This window comes from Aegilops tauschii, chromosome 7 (genome assembly GCF_002575655.3).
Source record: "Aegilops tauschii subsp. strangulata cultivar AL8/78 chromosome 7, Aet v6.0, whole genome shotgun sequence".
NCBI classification, from domain to species: Eukaryota; Viridiplantae; Streptophyta; class Magnoliopsida; order Poales; family Poaceae; genus Aegilops; species Aegilops tauschii.
The window spans coordinates 11,845,058-11,861,403 of record NC_053041.3 but is presented as its reverse complement, the minus strand read 5'-3'; the positions used below and the strand labels follow the sequence as shown (position 1 = coordinate 11,861,403).

The 16,346-nt window shown below is 48.1% G+C and overlaps 1 protein-coding gene across 1 annotated transcript; it reads left to right on the top strand.

The window, feature by feature from the left end:
* The first annotated feature begins 7,497 nt into the window (after positions 1 to 7,497).
* LOC109764671 (transcription factor MYB92) lies at positions 7,498 to 10,578 on the top strand. Its single transcript, XM_020323465.4, has 3 exons — positions 7,498 to 7,873; positions 8,231 to 8,944; positions 9,190 to 10,578. The coding sequence occupies exons 1-3, from the start codon at positions 7,608 to 7,610 to the stop codon at positions 9,221 to 9,223; spliced, it is 1,014 nt and encodes a 337-aa protein (XP_020179054.1). The 5' UTR covers positions 7,498 to 7,607; the 3' UTR covers positions 9,224 to 10,578.
* The last annotated feature ends 5,768 nt before the right edge of the window (positions 10,579 to 16,346 follow it).

Genomic DNA, 16,346 nt, shown 5'->3' with positions numbered 1-16,346 from the left:
CAAGAGTACTTGCAGAAGTTATCAGAATGAAAACAAAGTTCTTTCTTCCTGTCACATCTGCTCACATTATTGAACACACTGGAATATGTTCTGTAATATTCTGTTACTCACATGAGCACATAATGCTAGTAACCAATAGGGTCATAGTAGTTTTCCCCTTCATCCGAAACCAGAGTGCGAAATTCTTACCAGTTCCACAAATTCAGTTCAGTGATTGCACCAGACCGGATCTTTTTTTTAGGAATAGACTGGATCATATTAATTACTGGGTTCGTTTAAACCAAAGAAAGCAATTCTAAAAACCGGGTTTGCTTAAGGGAAATGTCTAATTAATTGACCAATAAGCTAGTCTACTCCATGCAGCAGTGCTAATGGAAACTAGTTTAATAAGCCCTCTAACAGTTGTTGTGTCGTGAGGACATAGAATTTAGAGCACATAATGATTTAAGTATGCATGGCTGGTTCATACTGACTGAAACCTGCAGGCTGCAATAAGATCAACCTGAAGCTTCTACATAAGAGCGTGCGTGTGGGTGTTGATCCACCCACCATAACCGATTTGGTTAACCCTATTGGGTGGCTGATGACGGTGAAGGCACATACTCCCATGTATCTATCGATGTCAGTATTATTGTTAATTAGGCTCTAAACATGCTGCTAATTTGTAGGAGTGAAGTTAACCTGTAAACTTAGTGGTTTGCGTCTTCTCGGCATTTTTTGTCTCCTCGAGAAAAGTAGACAGAGATGTATCTTGTTAATTCTGTTCTCCTGTCTTGCTTGCAGTTCAGAGTTATAAAAACACATGTCGTGCCTTATCAGAGTGTGTGTTTTTTTTTCACTTTTTTTATTTGATTTTTTTATTTATTAAACCTGCAAATTAAGTATTAAGTATTTATTGTACCTGCAAATTAAATATCTGTGCACTACAGCATTAAGTAAGAAAAGAGAATAAATGACCTGACAGAACCGACAAGAGTGTTCAACTATATGTCTGAATGGACAACCCATGGAACTAACTACTCATCTTTTTGCGGGAAACACATATACATATTGGATTTGTGTGCCTGTTGTCAGTGATGACAGTAGCAATCAAGGGTTGACAGGAAGCTTCCAATGAGCAAGGTGTGATAGCTATTATATCACAGTTCAAACATAAAAGAGGCCAATTTTACAGGAACGTCTCTGCTCCTCTGCTCCGTGTGATGCAAGAGATCAAGGTGGTTGCATGTTTGGTAAAAGTTTAACCAACTGTTTGAATTGCATTGCACCCCCACTATTATATAATGTATTCTACTATAGCTTCTTCAGTAGACGACTTGGATAAATTAAGCATCCTTCATACACTGCAACTAAACCACCAGAACACACTCAATGTAATTCTGTAGTTCTCCTGTAGACAGAATTAACCATTTAGTTACATCTGGTTAATTAATTAACTAACGATTCATTGACCCACATAATTAAGCATATGTACCTGTCAAGAGGGGGCCACTGGATTGCAGAAACCTCACTTTCATGCAATCAATGCCCTGCCCTTCATACTCTCTTCATTGCTTGTACATAAAGGTGTCTTGCATTACACAGTGATCAACAATGTTATGATGCAGTGTTGTGATGTGCACATGACCTACATGTCAACATAGATTCCTTTTCTGCTTCTGTATTTGTGCTGGTGCCGACAACATCGATATACTCCCTCCGTTTCCATAAGGTAGTGCATATATAGATTTTTTTTTTAAAGTCAAACCTCTCAAACTTTGACCAAGTTTGTGCTGAAATATATTTACATTTAAAATGTCAGACATATATCATTAAATTCATCACAAGGTGTACTTCCATATTTTATATTGTAGATATAAATAGCTTTCTCTATAAACTTGCTCAGAGTTTACAAAGTTTGACTTTTCAGAAAATATGTATGTACTACATTATGGATGGAGTACCTGTAATCCTAGGACCACAAGATCATTAATTCCAACTAGTTGCACAATTGCTTTCCTCAGATGGCTTTGATCAGTGCCCACAAGTAGTACACCTTGGCTCAACGCAGGAGATTAACTAAGAGTTTCAGCAAGTTATAAATGGACCCCACTGTACATGGCCAAACCTGAGACCACGGGGCATGCACGTATGGATTAGATAATTCAGCGGCATGCACTTGACCATTGTAAAATGAATTGTGTCCGGGTACTGTCTAATCAACCTTTGACAGGGATCCATACTAAGTAATGTAATAAGTGAGTGGGATTAGCTAGCAATTATGTCTAAAAAGTTCAGTTGTATCATGCATGCATGAGTGGGTGAACGTGTGGGCCAAAAAGATGCACGCACGCACGGTGGGATCAAGGCATATCAACTCCAAGATCGACACATCTAAGCAACTTCTTCTCATGACAACACACTACAACTTGAAAAGTTGCAATCTCAAAATCGAATATTGTAAGCCATTGAGCATCCATAGATTGCTACTATAATGTGGATTTTTTTTCTTACTATGTATAGAATGTAAACTACAATGTTCTCGGAAAATTGGAACGTAAAGAGGAAGGCTCCTAAATATGTTCATGAATGTGTCCAAGTGGCAACTTTCGGAACAGTCCCCCCCCCCCCCCCCCCCCCCCGGTGCGCGCTTTATAAATAGAAAGATATATATCAGAGAGTAGCTAAACTGCCACCAACTCAAAGTCGAGCAACATAACAGGAATCGGCACACCTAATACGAAGCAACCGAGACTACCGAACAGGAACTATATCGCGACGCCTTGGTAAACCAGGGAACGCCTTTGCACAGAATGTATGATACGATTCCGGATCCATGGGTAGGGTATCCCGGCTAGGCGATTAGGTTGGACGGTAACATGAGGCAAGGATTTACCCAGGTTTGGCCCTCACGATCGAGGTAATACCCTACGCCTGCTCGTGTATATTGCGATAGGGGTGTGTAACAAAGTACAGGTGAATTTATACCAAGGATTTGTGTGTATGTTATCGACGACCCTAGCCCCCGTCCTATTACATACATGGGTCCTGGGTTACATATACTATTCGGTTACGTCAGTGGAGGAGTCCTCCATGTCCCAGTATCTTTGCCTTCTACGGCAAGTCCTACGGAGTCTTCCATATAATCGTCATGGGCGCAGCGAGCCTAGGGGTCCGCAGCTGGCCCACAAGGGCGGGAACCGACATGGTGAAAGACCCCTGGGCTGGGACACTGTCAGTAGCCCTAAACCATCTTCAAGCGTGGCTGCACCTCGGTCATGTCCGAGCTGCATGTCGTTTTCGATCACAGAGGTTGAAACTAGTTCAATGAAGCTTCCCCAGCAGTACCATCATGCGGCCGGCCTCCAGCTGCCTGGCTGCCTCCGAAGTGGTGCAAACCACCTCGGCCTTGTCTCGTCGAAGGAGATAGCCAACCTCCATATAAAATATTTACCGTGCAATCAGCTCTTCACGGGTCGAATTCCCGTGCCGCGTCTTCAAAGGTTCAACATGCCTGGCCCTGACTGGCCATGACGGTCTCAACAATTAGAAGTGATGGCTTAGCCCTACACTAATATGTTATTCATAATATGTACCCTAGATTAGTAACAACAATTCTTATTGTCCAACACTGAAATTGATATGTATCTTGGATAAAGTTTCGAATTAATATGTTATGAAATGTATGTTTGGATGAAGTTTGTAAGCAAGCATTTGAAAAAGAATCAACAAAAGAAAATTTGGGGAGTGGGGGGTTAAGTTGTGAAGGATGGGCTAGATGGAAAAAAGTTTAATATCTCAAATATGGGGAATTAAGTTATGGGGATGTGCTGGAGATGCTCTTACCCATGCAAACTTAGGCTTAGTTTGGAGTCGTTGAAGCTATGTTGTGACATGCTTCGTTTATAATTAGAAATTAAAACAAAAGCAGGGAAAATTAGGTCTAAGAAGCACAAATTAGGCACAAACATGTTGTCCAATTTATCATAAAATCCGCGCACTCCAAGTAAGGACTGGAATATGTTGGTGAATGCTCACTTTTCTTCAGCATTGCATGCCAAATGGCAACATGAGCCATTATTCTTTCATATTAAAAACAATTCACGTATGCAATTGGCTTCCTACTTTCTTGTAGCCAAATCAATCATATGTAGAAATTCAGTTTTATCATTAAAAAAATGGGTCAACAACATCTGAGCTAATTGTAACGGAAAAGTCATTCATCTATGTGTTGGCCTTGTGGACACATATGTGACCGCTCACTAGACTGTCCACTCAACACACCCTCACCCAATGCAAAGCTAAACTAATGAACCAAATCACCAAATCCATTTCCCAAGTCAACCATTCACATACACATGTACATACCACTAGTATGTTCTTCTAATTAATTAATCCCAGTGAACTACCTAATTAGCTGCTCATCACCCGGCAAGCTTAGGCCAGCTGGGCCATTGCCAGTCATCAGACAGTATCCATCCATCCAGCAAGCTAGGTGGCTGCCATGTGGGTCCCACTGCTTGTAGAGGTAGCTAAGATGGGGCTCACTGGGCCACCCTAAGAGCATCTCCAGCCGTTGGCCCTCCAGGGGGCGCCTAAAATCGCCACCTGGGGGTGAGCCGGCGCAAAAAATCGGCCTGGGGACGAGTTGGTCCCCAGCCGCCCGCCCCAGGGCCGCCCCAGGCGCATTCAAAAAAGGCAAAAATATAGCAAAGTTCGGCGAAGTTGGCATATATTACATAATAGTCGCGGATTTTTATTACATAATATATCTAATTAAAAAAGAAACTGGCTGAACGCGGAGTAGTCGCCGTCGTCGCCGCCATCCTCGCCGCCGCCGTCGTCGTCGGGATTCTCCTCCTTGAAGCGGCCGTCCCTGGTGGACCCCTGACCGGCGTCGCCAACGCGGGCTGGTGGCGGCGCCGGCGCGTCATTGTCGTCGCTGTCCTCGATGACGACGACGACTCCTTCGTCGCGGCCCCGGCGGCGCTGCGCGAATCGCCGCAGGGCGGCGCACTGGCGCTCCCTCGCCATCTTCAGGGAGTCCGCGCGCGCCCATTCCAGAGCCGCGTCGTCGTCGAGCTCGACGTCGCCGCCGTGCTCCGTCTTCACCGCGGGGAGGCCCGGCTCCGTCTTCATCGGCGCGAGCCCCGGCCGACGAGGAGGCGCGGAGGAGCCGACGAGGAGGCGCGCCGGCCGCCCTCGTTGATGACGATGTCGGCGCTGCGAGTGCGCCGGCCTAGTGGCGTCTCCGCCGCGGGCTCGGCCTTGACGCCGAGCAGCGCCGGAGAACCGGAGGAGTGCGGCCGGGGACACCACCACAGGTGGCGTACCTCGCTGTTCTTCAGGCCGGCCATCACCGACGCGCCGTTGGTGGACGCCATCCTCTGCTGCTGCCGGCGCTGGAAGTATGCCGTCCACGTCGCTTGGTTGTCGGCGGCGTACTCGGGGAGGGCGAGCTGGGCGTCGGTGAGGGAGGCGCGCACGACCTCGACCCCGTCGGCGAAGTAGGAGGGCTTCGCCACGGCGTCGGGCAATGGGGGAATGGGCACTCCCCCGTTGCTCAGTCTCCACCCCGTCGGCACGGCGCGCATGTCCGGCGGCGCGCCGCCCCGTGACGCGCCGCCCGTGAGGAATCAATGGTAAGGCTGACCGGCGGCAGTCTTGCCATTGATTCCCCGCGGGAAACCGAGGTGTTGGGGGGAGACGACGCGCGGTGTCGCTGACGCGGCGGGCCCGCGGCTCTTTCGCGCCAAAACCGCTCGCCCCGGCGCCCCCGAGCGTCCCCAGCGAGTCGGGTTCGGCCTGGGTCCGCCGGCGCTAATTTCGGCCCAGGCCGGCGAAAATCGGGCTCCTGAAGGCGCAACTGGGCCGATTTTTCTGCGCCGGCGCGAAAAAATCGTCTGGGAAGGCCTTTCTGGGGCCGCGGCTGGATATGCTCTAATAGGCCTATGATGAGGCGGCGGCTGACGAGGTGCACCAAATTGATTTACGTGACACGAGGGAAAATGAAAGAAGGGGAACAGGCAGGTAGTTCCTTCTTGGTTGCTCCTTGTTTGGAGCCCAAAGGCCACACGTGTCAGGTCATCCGGACCTAACTCCCCTCTGCCTCCTGCACACGTGCCGCCCACACACGAAGGCCTCTTTTTTTTGTTCTAAAAAAAGCCTTTTTTTAACAGTGCACCTGTCGTTTCAAATATATTTGGTATTTCGATCTATGTGTCTATATGATGTACAGTGGATATATTCATGGTGATGGTGATCTTCTGTCGTTTCATACCAATATCGTACGTGCAAAAACCGATATGTTTTGCTTTCTTAATAGAAGAAATTAACATGCGTGTTAGTACATGTCTTATTTTTTTCTTTTGAAACGACCCGACTTTAATTCCTTAATTAGAAATTTACACTAGAGGGAAGAAACTGAAACACACACGGACCACAAAGATCTTTCGTAAAAGAAAAGGTTACATCAAAACACCTTGGAGGTTGTCACCTATACCGTGATCTCTTGCAACCGGACTTTTCTCTAAATCATGCGACCAAGAATTAAACTTCGGCCCGCATGTGCGTGCACACACACTTGCTTTAGGTGTGGGCTATATATATGGATTCGTGAATGCAGCTATATCGCGCCGGCTAGCTGCAATGTGGGCCTAGGGCCACGGTCATCGTCGATTTTATTCCTCCACCTGCCCGCCCCATTGTTGTCGCCAATGCCCTTTTGCCTCCACGATCTACCTCTCGCAATAATCCTCTACCCGGCCCGCCCGCCCCCTCCTTGTTCCTCCATCTTTTTTCCTTCTACTTTCTTCCTCTCTACTTCTTCCTCCGCTTGTATTCGTCCCGCCGCTCAGCTCCTCGGCATATGAACATGTTAAAAAATGTAGCTTGCTTAGATTTGGTCGATACGGAATATTCGACATCAAGATATTCATTTAGAGCAAAATTTATACACTTATGTGATTCTCATACCGCCGATAAACAACTAATTCGAGTTCACTTGCTCATGCATATTATGCGTGCATCACGCATGCATATTATGCTATGCATGCATATACGCAATACGTATAGTTGATCCATCCACTTGCTCATGCACCGAAAACAACAAGAGGGAACAAGACAGCACACACGTACGCCAGCATATATCTAACTAAACAACGTACCTGCTTAAGCAAACTGATTCGGTCCATTGCCAAAAAAGTCAGAGAGAGACAGACGGAGAGAGAGAGAGAGAGAGAGATTTAGAGAGAGAAACAGAGAGGTCGATAGAGAGGGAAAGAGAGTGAGAAACAGAGAGGTCGATAGAGAGGGAAAGAGAGTGAGAAACAGAGAGGTCGCTAGAGAGAGAGTGAGAAAGAGAGAGGGTAGAGAGAGGTGAGAGAGAGGAGGCTGCGTCTCCCGCACACAAAGACTTCCTTTTAGCATTCCATGCCGCCATGCACGCATCATCGTCCACCTCCCACCCGGCCCCTCTCCCTCTCCCTCTAAACCCTTCCCTATAAAACCCACCCCTATCCACCCCAACGAAACCTCAAAAACTCAACTCCTCCGCCGGCCATTGCTAGCTACACCTCTCTCCGGACAAAGAAAAAGAAGAAGCTCAATCTAGCTACTATCTAGTCGCGATGGGGCGGTCGCCGTGCTGCAACGGGGAGGCGGGCGTGAAGAAGGGCCCGTGGACGCCCGAGGAGGACAAGCTGCTGGTGGACTACATCCAGGAGAAGGGCCACGGCAGCTGGCGCCGCCTGCCCAAGCTCGCCGGCCTTAACCGCTGTGGCAAGAGCTGCCGCCTCCGCTGGACTAACTACCTCCGCCCCGACATCAAGCGCGGACGCTTCACCGACGACGAGGAGAAGCTCATCATCCACCTCCACTCCCTCCTCGGCAACAAGTAAGCCACGTGTCAATTGTTTGTGTCTTCTTCTCCGACTCCGGCGCCGGTGACTGATGGATTCGGATCATGGTTTTCACTTTCGGTGAGATTTCGGTGAAATTCACTGAATTTCAGTAATTTCAGCAGACACTGAAATATTATGTTTCGGCCAAAATATTTCAGCAATTTCAGTATAGCACAACAATTCCAATATTTTTCAAAATATTTTTTTAATTTTTAATTGGATTCAAGTGAATATGTCGGTCATTTGGCTGAAATGGAAACTGGAATTCACTGAATTTCAGTGATTTCGGTTGGTGCTGAAATTTTCCTGAACCTGAAATTGAAAACCATGATTCGGATTGGTTGGTTCAGGTGGTCGTCGATTGCTACGAAGCTGCCAGGGAGGACGGACAACGAGATCAAGAACTACTGGAACACACACCTGCGCAAGAAGCTCCTCGGCATGGGCATCGACCCCGTCACGCACCGCCCGCGCACCGACCTCAGCCTGCTCGCCGGGCTCCCGGGCCTCCTCGCGGCAGCCAGTAACTTCGGCGGCTCCGGTGTGGCCACGGCCGCCTGGGACATTAACGCGCTCAAGCTCCAGGTGGACGCCGCCAAGTTCCAGCTGCTACAGGGACTCGTGCGCGCGCTCACCACCGCGGCGGGTCCCGCGCCCGCGCCGGGCATGGACAACCTCATGGCGCTCCTCGCCCTCAGCAACGGCGGGCTACACGGCGGAGCCGACCAGAACATGCTCCAGCAGTGCCAGTGGAACGAGATGAACAACCTGCCGGCGCTGACCAGCTCAGCGCCAACGAGCGGCATGCACAACATCAGCGGCATGTTGGACGGCTTCAGCGCCGGCGACGGGCTGAGCTCAACGGAGCTTGGGGACCACGACGGGGCGAGCGGGAGCAACGTGACCATTTATCCAATGGTAGCCGACGACCAGGAGTGCAAGAACAATGGCGGCGGCGGCATGTCGTGCGAGCAGACGCCGGCGTCGAGCCCTTTCGACGGGCTAGAGAGCCTGAACCTGATGGACGACCTCAACACGGATGGTGGTTGGAAGGATTTGCTAGAGTGAGTACCTGCTCCCATTCCATCAACTTTCTATCTAAAAAAGAAAAGAAAAACACACATGCATGCATGCATGTCTCTTTTCCATCCACCCAAATAGTTTGGGTAGGTCCTTTATTCTTAATTATTCTCCATGATTTTTCCTTAATCCTAACTTATATATAGTTCAACTAGGTCATTTTTTTCAGGAAATTAATTAACACAATGATTAGCTGACATGATTAATTAGCATGTTTATTTTTATGCAGGCAAATTTCATGGCTGAATTCAAGTGAGCTGTGATGGGTAGATAGAAGAGATAAGATCAAGAATGCCAAAAATAATCAAGAAGGAGATGGAGACTACTAATTGTTGGATTGGATGCACATTTTGGTTGTCGATCAGTACCAAAGATGTGATGTTTGTTTGTTGATATGGGGAAAAGGTGGTCGAGTCCACACTTTTAGACATGTACAAAAAAAAAAGAACAGAAGAACATATACGTATGTATACAGTCACAGAAATTAATGTTTATTTTTGTTTAATCAGTTTCTTTGTTGTTTTCCTTTTTTATGAGGTGGGGAGTGTATGTAATAACTAGCCTGTGTCATTGTGTGTGACAGTGTCATTGTGACTATATAACCATCGTCTTTATTTCTTGAGTCTTGCATAATGACGCAGGGTTTAGTTAATTTGTTGAACTTTCTCTTGCGTGAAGAAGCTAAACTCAGGTCGTCATTTGTTTGGATTGTGATTATATTTTATTCCCACGATGTTTTTTTTTAACACCAACTTATATTAATTAACCAACCACACCAGTACACTCATTCGATACAATATTCACCACATAGGGCGGTACATCATTTACAAGAATACCATCTACTCTATTGTCAAAGCTATACTTAGCGATTAAATGAGCCACCATATTGGCCGTGCGACTAATCTTTGATAATTGAAGATTGTTGATCAACTTTGAGATACTCAACGCTTCCATCTTCAGGTCACGCATAGCAGACCTGTCATAGTCCCCCGATGCAAGAGCCGCTACCACAAAAGTGCAGTCAGTCTCTAAAATTATAGGATTATGAAGAGAAATACCTATGTAGAGACCGGCAATGCAAGCTCTAAGCTCCGCTTCCTCCATGCTTTGACAGGCACCAATGAAATCCCACGACGAAACAATAACTTCCCCTTCCTCGTCCCTGACCACCACCCCCACACTGGCTTCTCTAATGGACTCCACGAAGCTAGCATCGACATTAATCTTGAACCAACCTGCAGGAGGCGGGGACCAGCCACTACTCGCATCTAGAGAATTAGGAACTCCGCTAATCCGGACCAACGGCCCTTTTCCTTTATTTTGAACATCCACCGGCCTCGGAGAATGATATGCACCAAAGGACGCCCAATAACTCTCCACAAAGCAAGCAGAAGCTGAAACTGATTCCTTTCCTTTACCAAAGATCAAATCATTTCTCAAATGCCAGGTCCTCCAGAATAAGAATATAATTTGGTCTCGCATTACGGGGTTTAATTGACTCAGGAGAACAATAAACCAATCATACCCCGTATATCTGAAAACCTCCTCATCAGGTAGAGCCCAAATGTTCCTCATGGCCATGCGAAACGCACGCGCCTTCGGGCACAAGACAAGCGCATGGAAGGTATTTTCATCCTCCATGCCACAAATAGAACACGTACTAACAGAGGCTTGATGATGCGCCACTCTATTAACCTGTACGGCCAAGCTATTAGAAGCAACCCTCCATGCAAAAATACGAATCTTCTGAGGAATGTTTGCCTTCCAAATAATATTCCAAATTTTCCTCTCCATCCCTACCGCCTCACTGGATTGCCCCTCATCCTCTTTTTTATCCTTAAGGGTGAGCGCTAACTTGTACGCACTCCTAAGTGAGAACAACCCTGACTTTTCATAATGCCAAGCAACAAAATCTGCCTCCCCATTTGATTGGATCCGCATCCTCAAAATCTCATCCGCGTCATAAGGATAAAATAAATGCCTAACCAGCTCCTCATCCCATCTCCTTTCTCCACTCATGAACAATTCCTCAACCCATTTAACTCTAGTTCTATTCTTCTTTGCAGAGATTTTAAGTCCAGAAGCTCTAGGAAGCCAATTATCTCTCCAAATATGAATATTAGCCCCATCACACACTCTCCAAATAACTCCGGATTTAAGCAGCTCCAACCCATGCAAAATACCTTGCCATGTGAGAGAGGCCGACTGCGGGAAATTTGTGTCTAAAATATGCCCCTGTGGATAATATTTTTCCTTGATCACTCTGGCACACAAAGATTCCGGATTCACCACCAGCCTCCATGCCTGCTTCGCTAAAAGAGCCTGGTTAAATAATCTGAGATCCCGAAAACCCATACCACCCTCCGCTTTAGGCTTTGTCATCTTATCCCAAACCAACCAATGAGTCTTCCTTCTGTTTTCCTCATCCCCCCACCAGAAATTCCTTATAATCTGAGATAATTCCTCGCACAGAGACGCCGGGAATTTAAAAATACCCATAGCATACACCGGAAGAGCTTGCAGAACAGATTTAATCAACGTTTCTTTCGCCCCACAAGAAGCATATTTCTCTATCCAGTCCGATAGTATTTTGAGAGCTTTGTCCTTAGTGGATTGAAATTTGCCCGCCTTCATTCGACCTTGAGGCACCGGTAAACCAAGATATTTGTCTTCAAATCCTTCGGCGGTAATGCACAAAATTACCATAACAGCCACTTGAACTTCCATACTACATTTTTTACCAAACATGATAGAGCATTTATCTGAGCTCAACAATTGGCCAGTCCCTTTCTCATAGGTTGAAATAATATTTTTAATTGTCAACGCTTGATCAATGGCTCCCTTGAAAAATAAAAGACAGTCATATGCAAACAATAGATGTGAAATACCCGGCGCATGCCTGTTCACCTTGAATTCTAGTAGCGCTCCTCTATTACACGCATCTTGTAACAACACAGAGAGGGCCTCGGCCATGAACAAGAATAAATAAGGAGATAGAGGGTCTCCTTGCCTGATACCACATGAAGGCGTAAATGACTCCAAGAGTTGTCCGTTGAAGCGAACAGAGAATTTCACCGAGGTAACACAAGCCATAATCCACTTTATCCATCCACTCGCAAACCCGAGCGCACTCAACATACACTTCAGAAAATTCCAATCCACTCTATCATAAGCCTTAGCTAGACCAAGTTTATACGCACAAAACTCACCCCGCCCATCCTTGAGAGTGTTTAAAGAGTGCATACATTCAAACGCCATAAGCGCATTATCAGATATCAATCTCCCAGGAATAAAAGCACTTTGTGTTGGAGAAATCATACCATCAAGGAGCGGCCTCAATCTGTTCACTAGGCACTTTGAGATAATTTTATAAATAACATTGCAGAGGCTGATAGGCCGAAATTCTTTGATCGATTGGGGGTTCTTTACCTTTGGTATAAGGACAATTACCGTATCATTAACACCTTCCAGCATCATACCTGTATCAAAGAACCTTTTAACTGCACGAATAATGTCCTCCTTCAACATTCCCCAATTGCGCTGAAAAAATCTTGCCGGAAAGCCATCAGGACCTGGAGCTTTAAGCGGCCCAATTTGAAAGAGAGCATCACTAATTTCCTGGTCCGTAAACGGTTTGCATAATTCACTATTCATGTCCTCACTGACAAGAGGCTTTACCAATGGAATAATAAGAGAAGGATCAACCATACCATCGCCAGTATACAACTTTTTAAAAAACGAATTAGTGATGCTATGAATTTCTGCCACATCCTTAGTAACCGTGCCATCATTCCTTTTCAGGCTAGATATAAAAAATTTCTTTGCTCTCCAAGTAGCCTTAGCTCTAAAGAATTTTGTATTCCGATCTCCCCATCTAATTTTATCAATCCGCGACCTCTGTTTCCATAACATTTCCTCTTTATAGAGCAACTCATCCATTTCCTTGAGAAGAGCTTTTTTCTCCATCACAGCGGCATGATCATTCCTATTATAAAGCACCTTGAGTCTGCTCCTAGCCAACTCAAGCTTTCTAGGAAGATAACCAATATATTTTCGACTCCAATCATGCAATTTTCCTAGCAATCTCTTGAGCTTATGTAACACCCCGAGAATCATGCTACAGTAACTCTCTGTGATTAAGCTAATCATGTTGCTAAACAGGGCTTGATCACATTTGAATCACATTTCTTTTCAAACTCCTAATTCAAACTTCAATTAAATTTAAAGTGGAAAATAAAAGTTTTCAAAAATTTAAATAAAAATGTTCGGGCCATGCCAGATATTGCACTGATAATTATTGTGGAGAAAACACATTTTTATGAAATGCCTAAATACTTTTAAATGAAATAAAACAGAAAAGAAAATAAATAAATAAAAAGAAAATACAAAAGAAAACAGAACAAACAAAGAAAAAAAGGAGAAGGAGAAGCCCCCCCCCCACTGGACCCCTGGCCCAACTGGGCCGACCCGAGGCCCAGCCGGCCTAGCCCACCTCCCCGGGTCGCCCTCCCCTTCCCTGTTCCCCCGACCGGGGTCGGAACAGGGGCAGGTCCCCGCCGCACCCCCTCGCCGGCGACGGGGGAGGATAAGGCCGCCAGCGCCCCCGCCCCCTCGGGCCCCTCTCCCACTCGCCCCCCGCTCACCTCTCGGCCTCTGCGCTTCTCCCTATCCCCCCAGATCCACGCCGCTCCCTCCTTCCCCACCGCCCGAGCGCGGTCGCCGACGTGCCGCCTTCGTTTTCGCGGCCACCGAGCCCCGTTCTCCTCCCCGACGTGTCCACGAGCTCCGCCGCGTCGAGCCCGTCCTCCCCGACCACCTGCTCGAGCCGGGACCCCCTACATCACCCCCCAACGCCGTCGCCTTCTTCCTCGGGTCGCCGCCGTCTTCTTCGACTCCGGCGACTGCTGCTGCTACTAAGCCCCTCACCGGCCTTCGTGTGCCGCGCGGTGAGCTTCTCCCCCTTCTCCCCTGTCCTTTCGCTCTCGCGCCCCCTAGCTGCTTTCCCCACGCGCGCCCGAACGCAGCGCCGCGGAGCTCGTCGCCGGCGGGTCTCCGGTGACCTTTTGGTCACGGGCTCAAGCCCGTTGCACTCCCCACAACGCGTAGCTGCTCCCCAGCCCCTCCGCTTGCTCGATAGCACGCCGTAGCCCCGTTTCCGTCGGGCACCCGTGCACGCCGCCGCCTCCGCCGCTCGCCGGCGCCGATTCCGGCCAAGTCCGGCGAAGCTACGGCCACCACTGGATGCGGCGCTGCGAGCTCCTTCGAATGAGCCTAGCCCCGCTCCTCCCCGAGCCCCGTAGCGCGATTCCGGCCAACTCCGGCGAGGGGCCGCCTCTGTTTTGGTCGCCGGAGTCGCTCCGGCGCCGGCCACCGACGTGGCTGGCCTGGGGCCACCCCAGAGCCACTGCCAGTGGGCCCCGTGGGCCCCGTTGACTGGGTTGACCCCAGTCAACTGCTGACTGGGCAGGCCCAGCCACTGACATGCGGGCCCTGCCGAATAATTAACAAAAAAAAATGTTTTTATAAATAAAACTAATTAATTAATCTAATTAGGCACTGACAGGTGGGGCCTACCTACTAATAACCTTGTTTAAGTTAATTATAAAACTCTGTTAGTGCCCTGTCAATGACATGTGGGTCCCACTGGACCCACCTGTCTGGTTTGACTGGTCAGCCGACCTGTTGGCCTGCTGACGTCAGCATTACCTCATGTTGACGTCATAATTCATTTTTTTGCTAAATTCAAATAATTCCAGAAATTCAAATAATCTTTGAAAATTCATATCTTTTAAACCGTAACTCGGATGAAAATGTTTTCTACATGAAAGTTGCTCAGAACGACGAGACGAATCCGAATACGCAGTCCGTTCGTCCACCACACCTCCCTAACCTATCGATCTAGCAACTTTCCCCCTCCGGTCCGTCTGTCCGAAAACGCGAAACATCGGGAATACTTCCCGGATGTTCCCCCCCCCCCTTCGCCGGTTCCACCTACTGTCGCGTTAGGACACACCTAGCACCGCTCATTTTCATGTCACGCATCGTCATGCTTATGTTTGCATTGTATTTACTGTTTCTTCCCCCCTCTTCTCTCCGGTAGACTACGAGATCGACCCTGCTGCCGCCCATTTCGACTACGGAGTCGACGACCCCTCCTACTTGCCAGAGCAACCAGGCAAGCCCCCCCCCCCCCCCTTGATCACCAGATATCGCCTAATCTTCTCTATACTGCTTGCATTAGAGTAGTGTAGCATGTTACTGCTTTTCGATATCCTATCCTGATGCATAGCCTATCCTTGCTACTACTGTTGTTACCTTTACCTGCAATCCTACATGCTTAGTATAGGATGCTAGTTTTCCATCAGTGGCCCTACATTCTTGTCCGTCTGCTGTGCTATACTATCGGGCCGTGATCACCTGGGCGGTGATCACGGGTATATACTTATATACTATATACATGACACATGTGGTGACTAAAGTCGGGTCGGCTCGTAGGAGTACCCGCAAGTGGATCTTTGTGGCGGAGCGACAGGGCAGGTTGAGACCGCCTAGGTGAGAGGTGGGCCTGGCCCTGGTCGGCGTTCGCGGATACTTAACACGCTTAACGAGATCTTGGTATTTGATCTGAGTCTGGCCATTTGGTCTATACGCACTAGCCATCTACGCGGGAGTAGTTATGGGTATCCCGGCGTCATGGTATCAGCCGAAGCCTTCGTGACGTCAGCGACTGAGTGGCGCGCGCCGTGTTGGACCGCTTTGACGTAACCGCCGTGATCGTGTGGGTTGCTAGGTCTGCTCACGGCCGCGTTCGCAACGTGCAGGTGTGCATAGGGCGATGGGCCCAGACCCCTGCGCGCTTAGGATTAGACCGGCGTGCTGACCGCTCTGTTGTGCTTAAGTGGGGCTGCGACGCGTTGATCTTACGAGGCCGGGCATGACCCAGAAAAGTGTGTCCGGCCAAATGGGATCGAGCGTGTTGGGTTATGTGGTGCACCCCTGCAGGGAAGTTTATCTATTCGAATAGCCGTGTCCCTCGGTAAAAGGACGACCCGGAGTTGTACCTTGACCTTATGACAACTAGAACTGGATACTGAATAAAATACACCCTTCCAAGTGCCAGATACAACCCGGTGATCGCTCTCTAACAGGGCGACGAGGAGGGGATCGCCGGGTAGGATTATGCTATGCGATGCTACTTGGAGGACTTCAATCTGCTCTCTTCTACATGCTGTAAGATGGAGATGGCCAGAAGCGTAGTCTTCGACAGGACTAGCTATCCCCCTTTTATTCTGGCATTCTGCAGTTCAGTCCACTGATATGCCCCTTTACACATATACCCATGCATATGTAGTATAGCTCCTTGCTTGCGAGTACTTTGGATGAGTA

Coding starts and splice junctions, on each gene's coding strand:
- LOC109764671 (XM_020323465.4), top strand. CDS start 7,608: ATGGGGCGGTCGCCGTGCTGCAACGGGGAGGCGGGCGTGAAGAAGGGC. Junction 7,874..8,230: donor CACTCCCTCCTCGGCAACAA/GTAAGCCACGTG, acceptor TGGTTGGTTCAG/GTGGTCGTCGATTGCTACGA. Junction 8,945..9,189: donor GGTTGGAAGGATTTGCTAGA/GTGAGTACCTGC, acceptor ATTTTTATGCAG/GCAAATTTCATGGCTGAATT.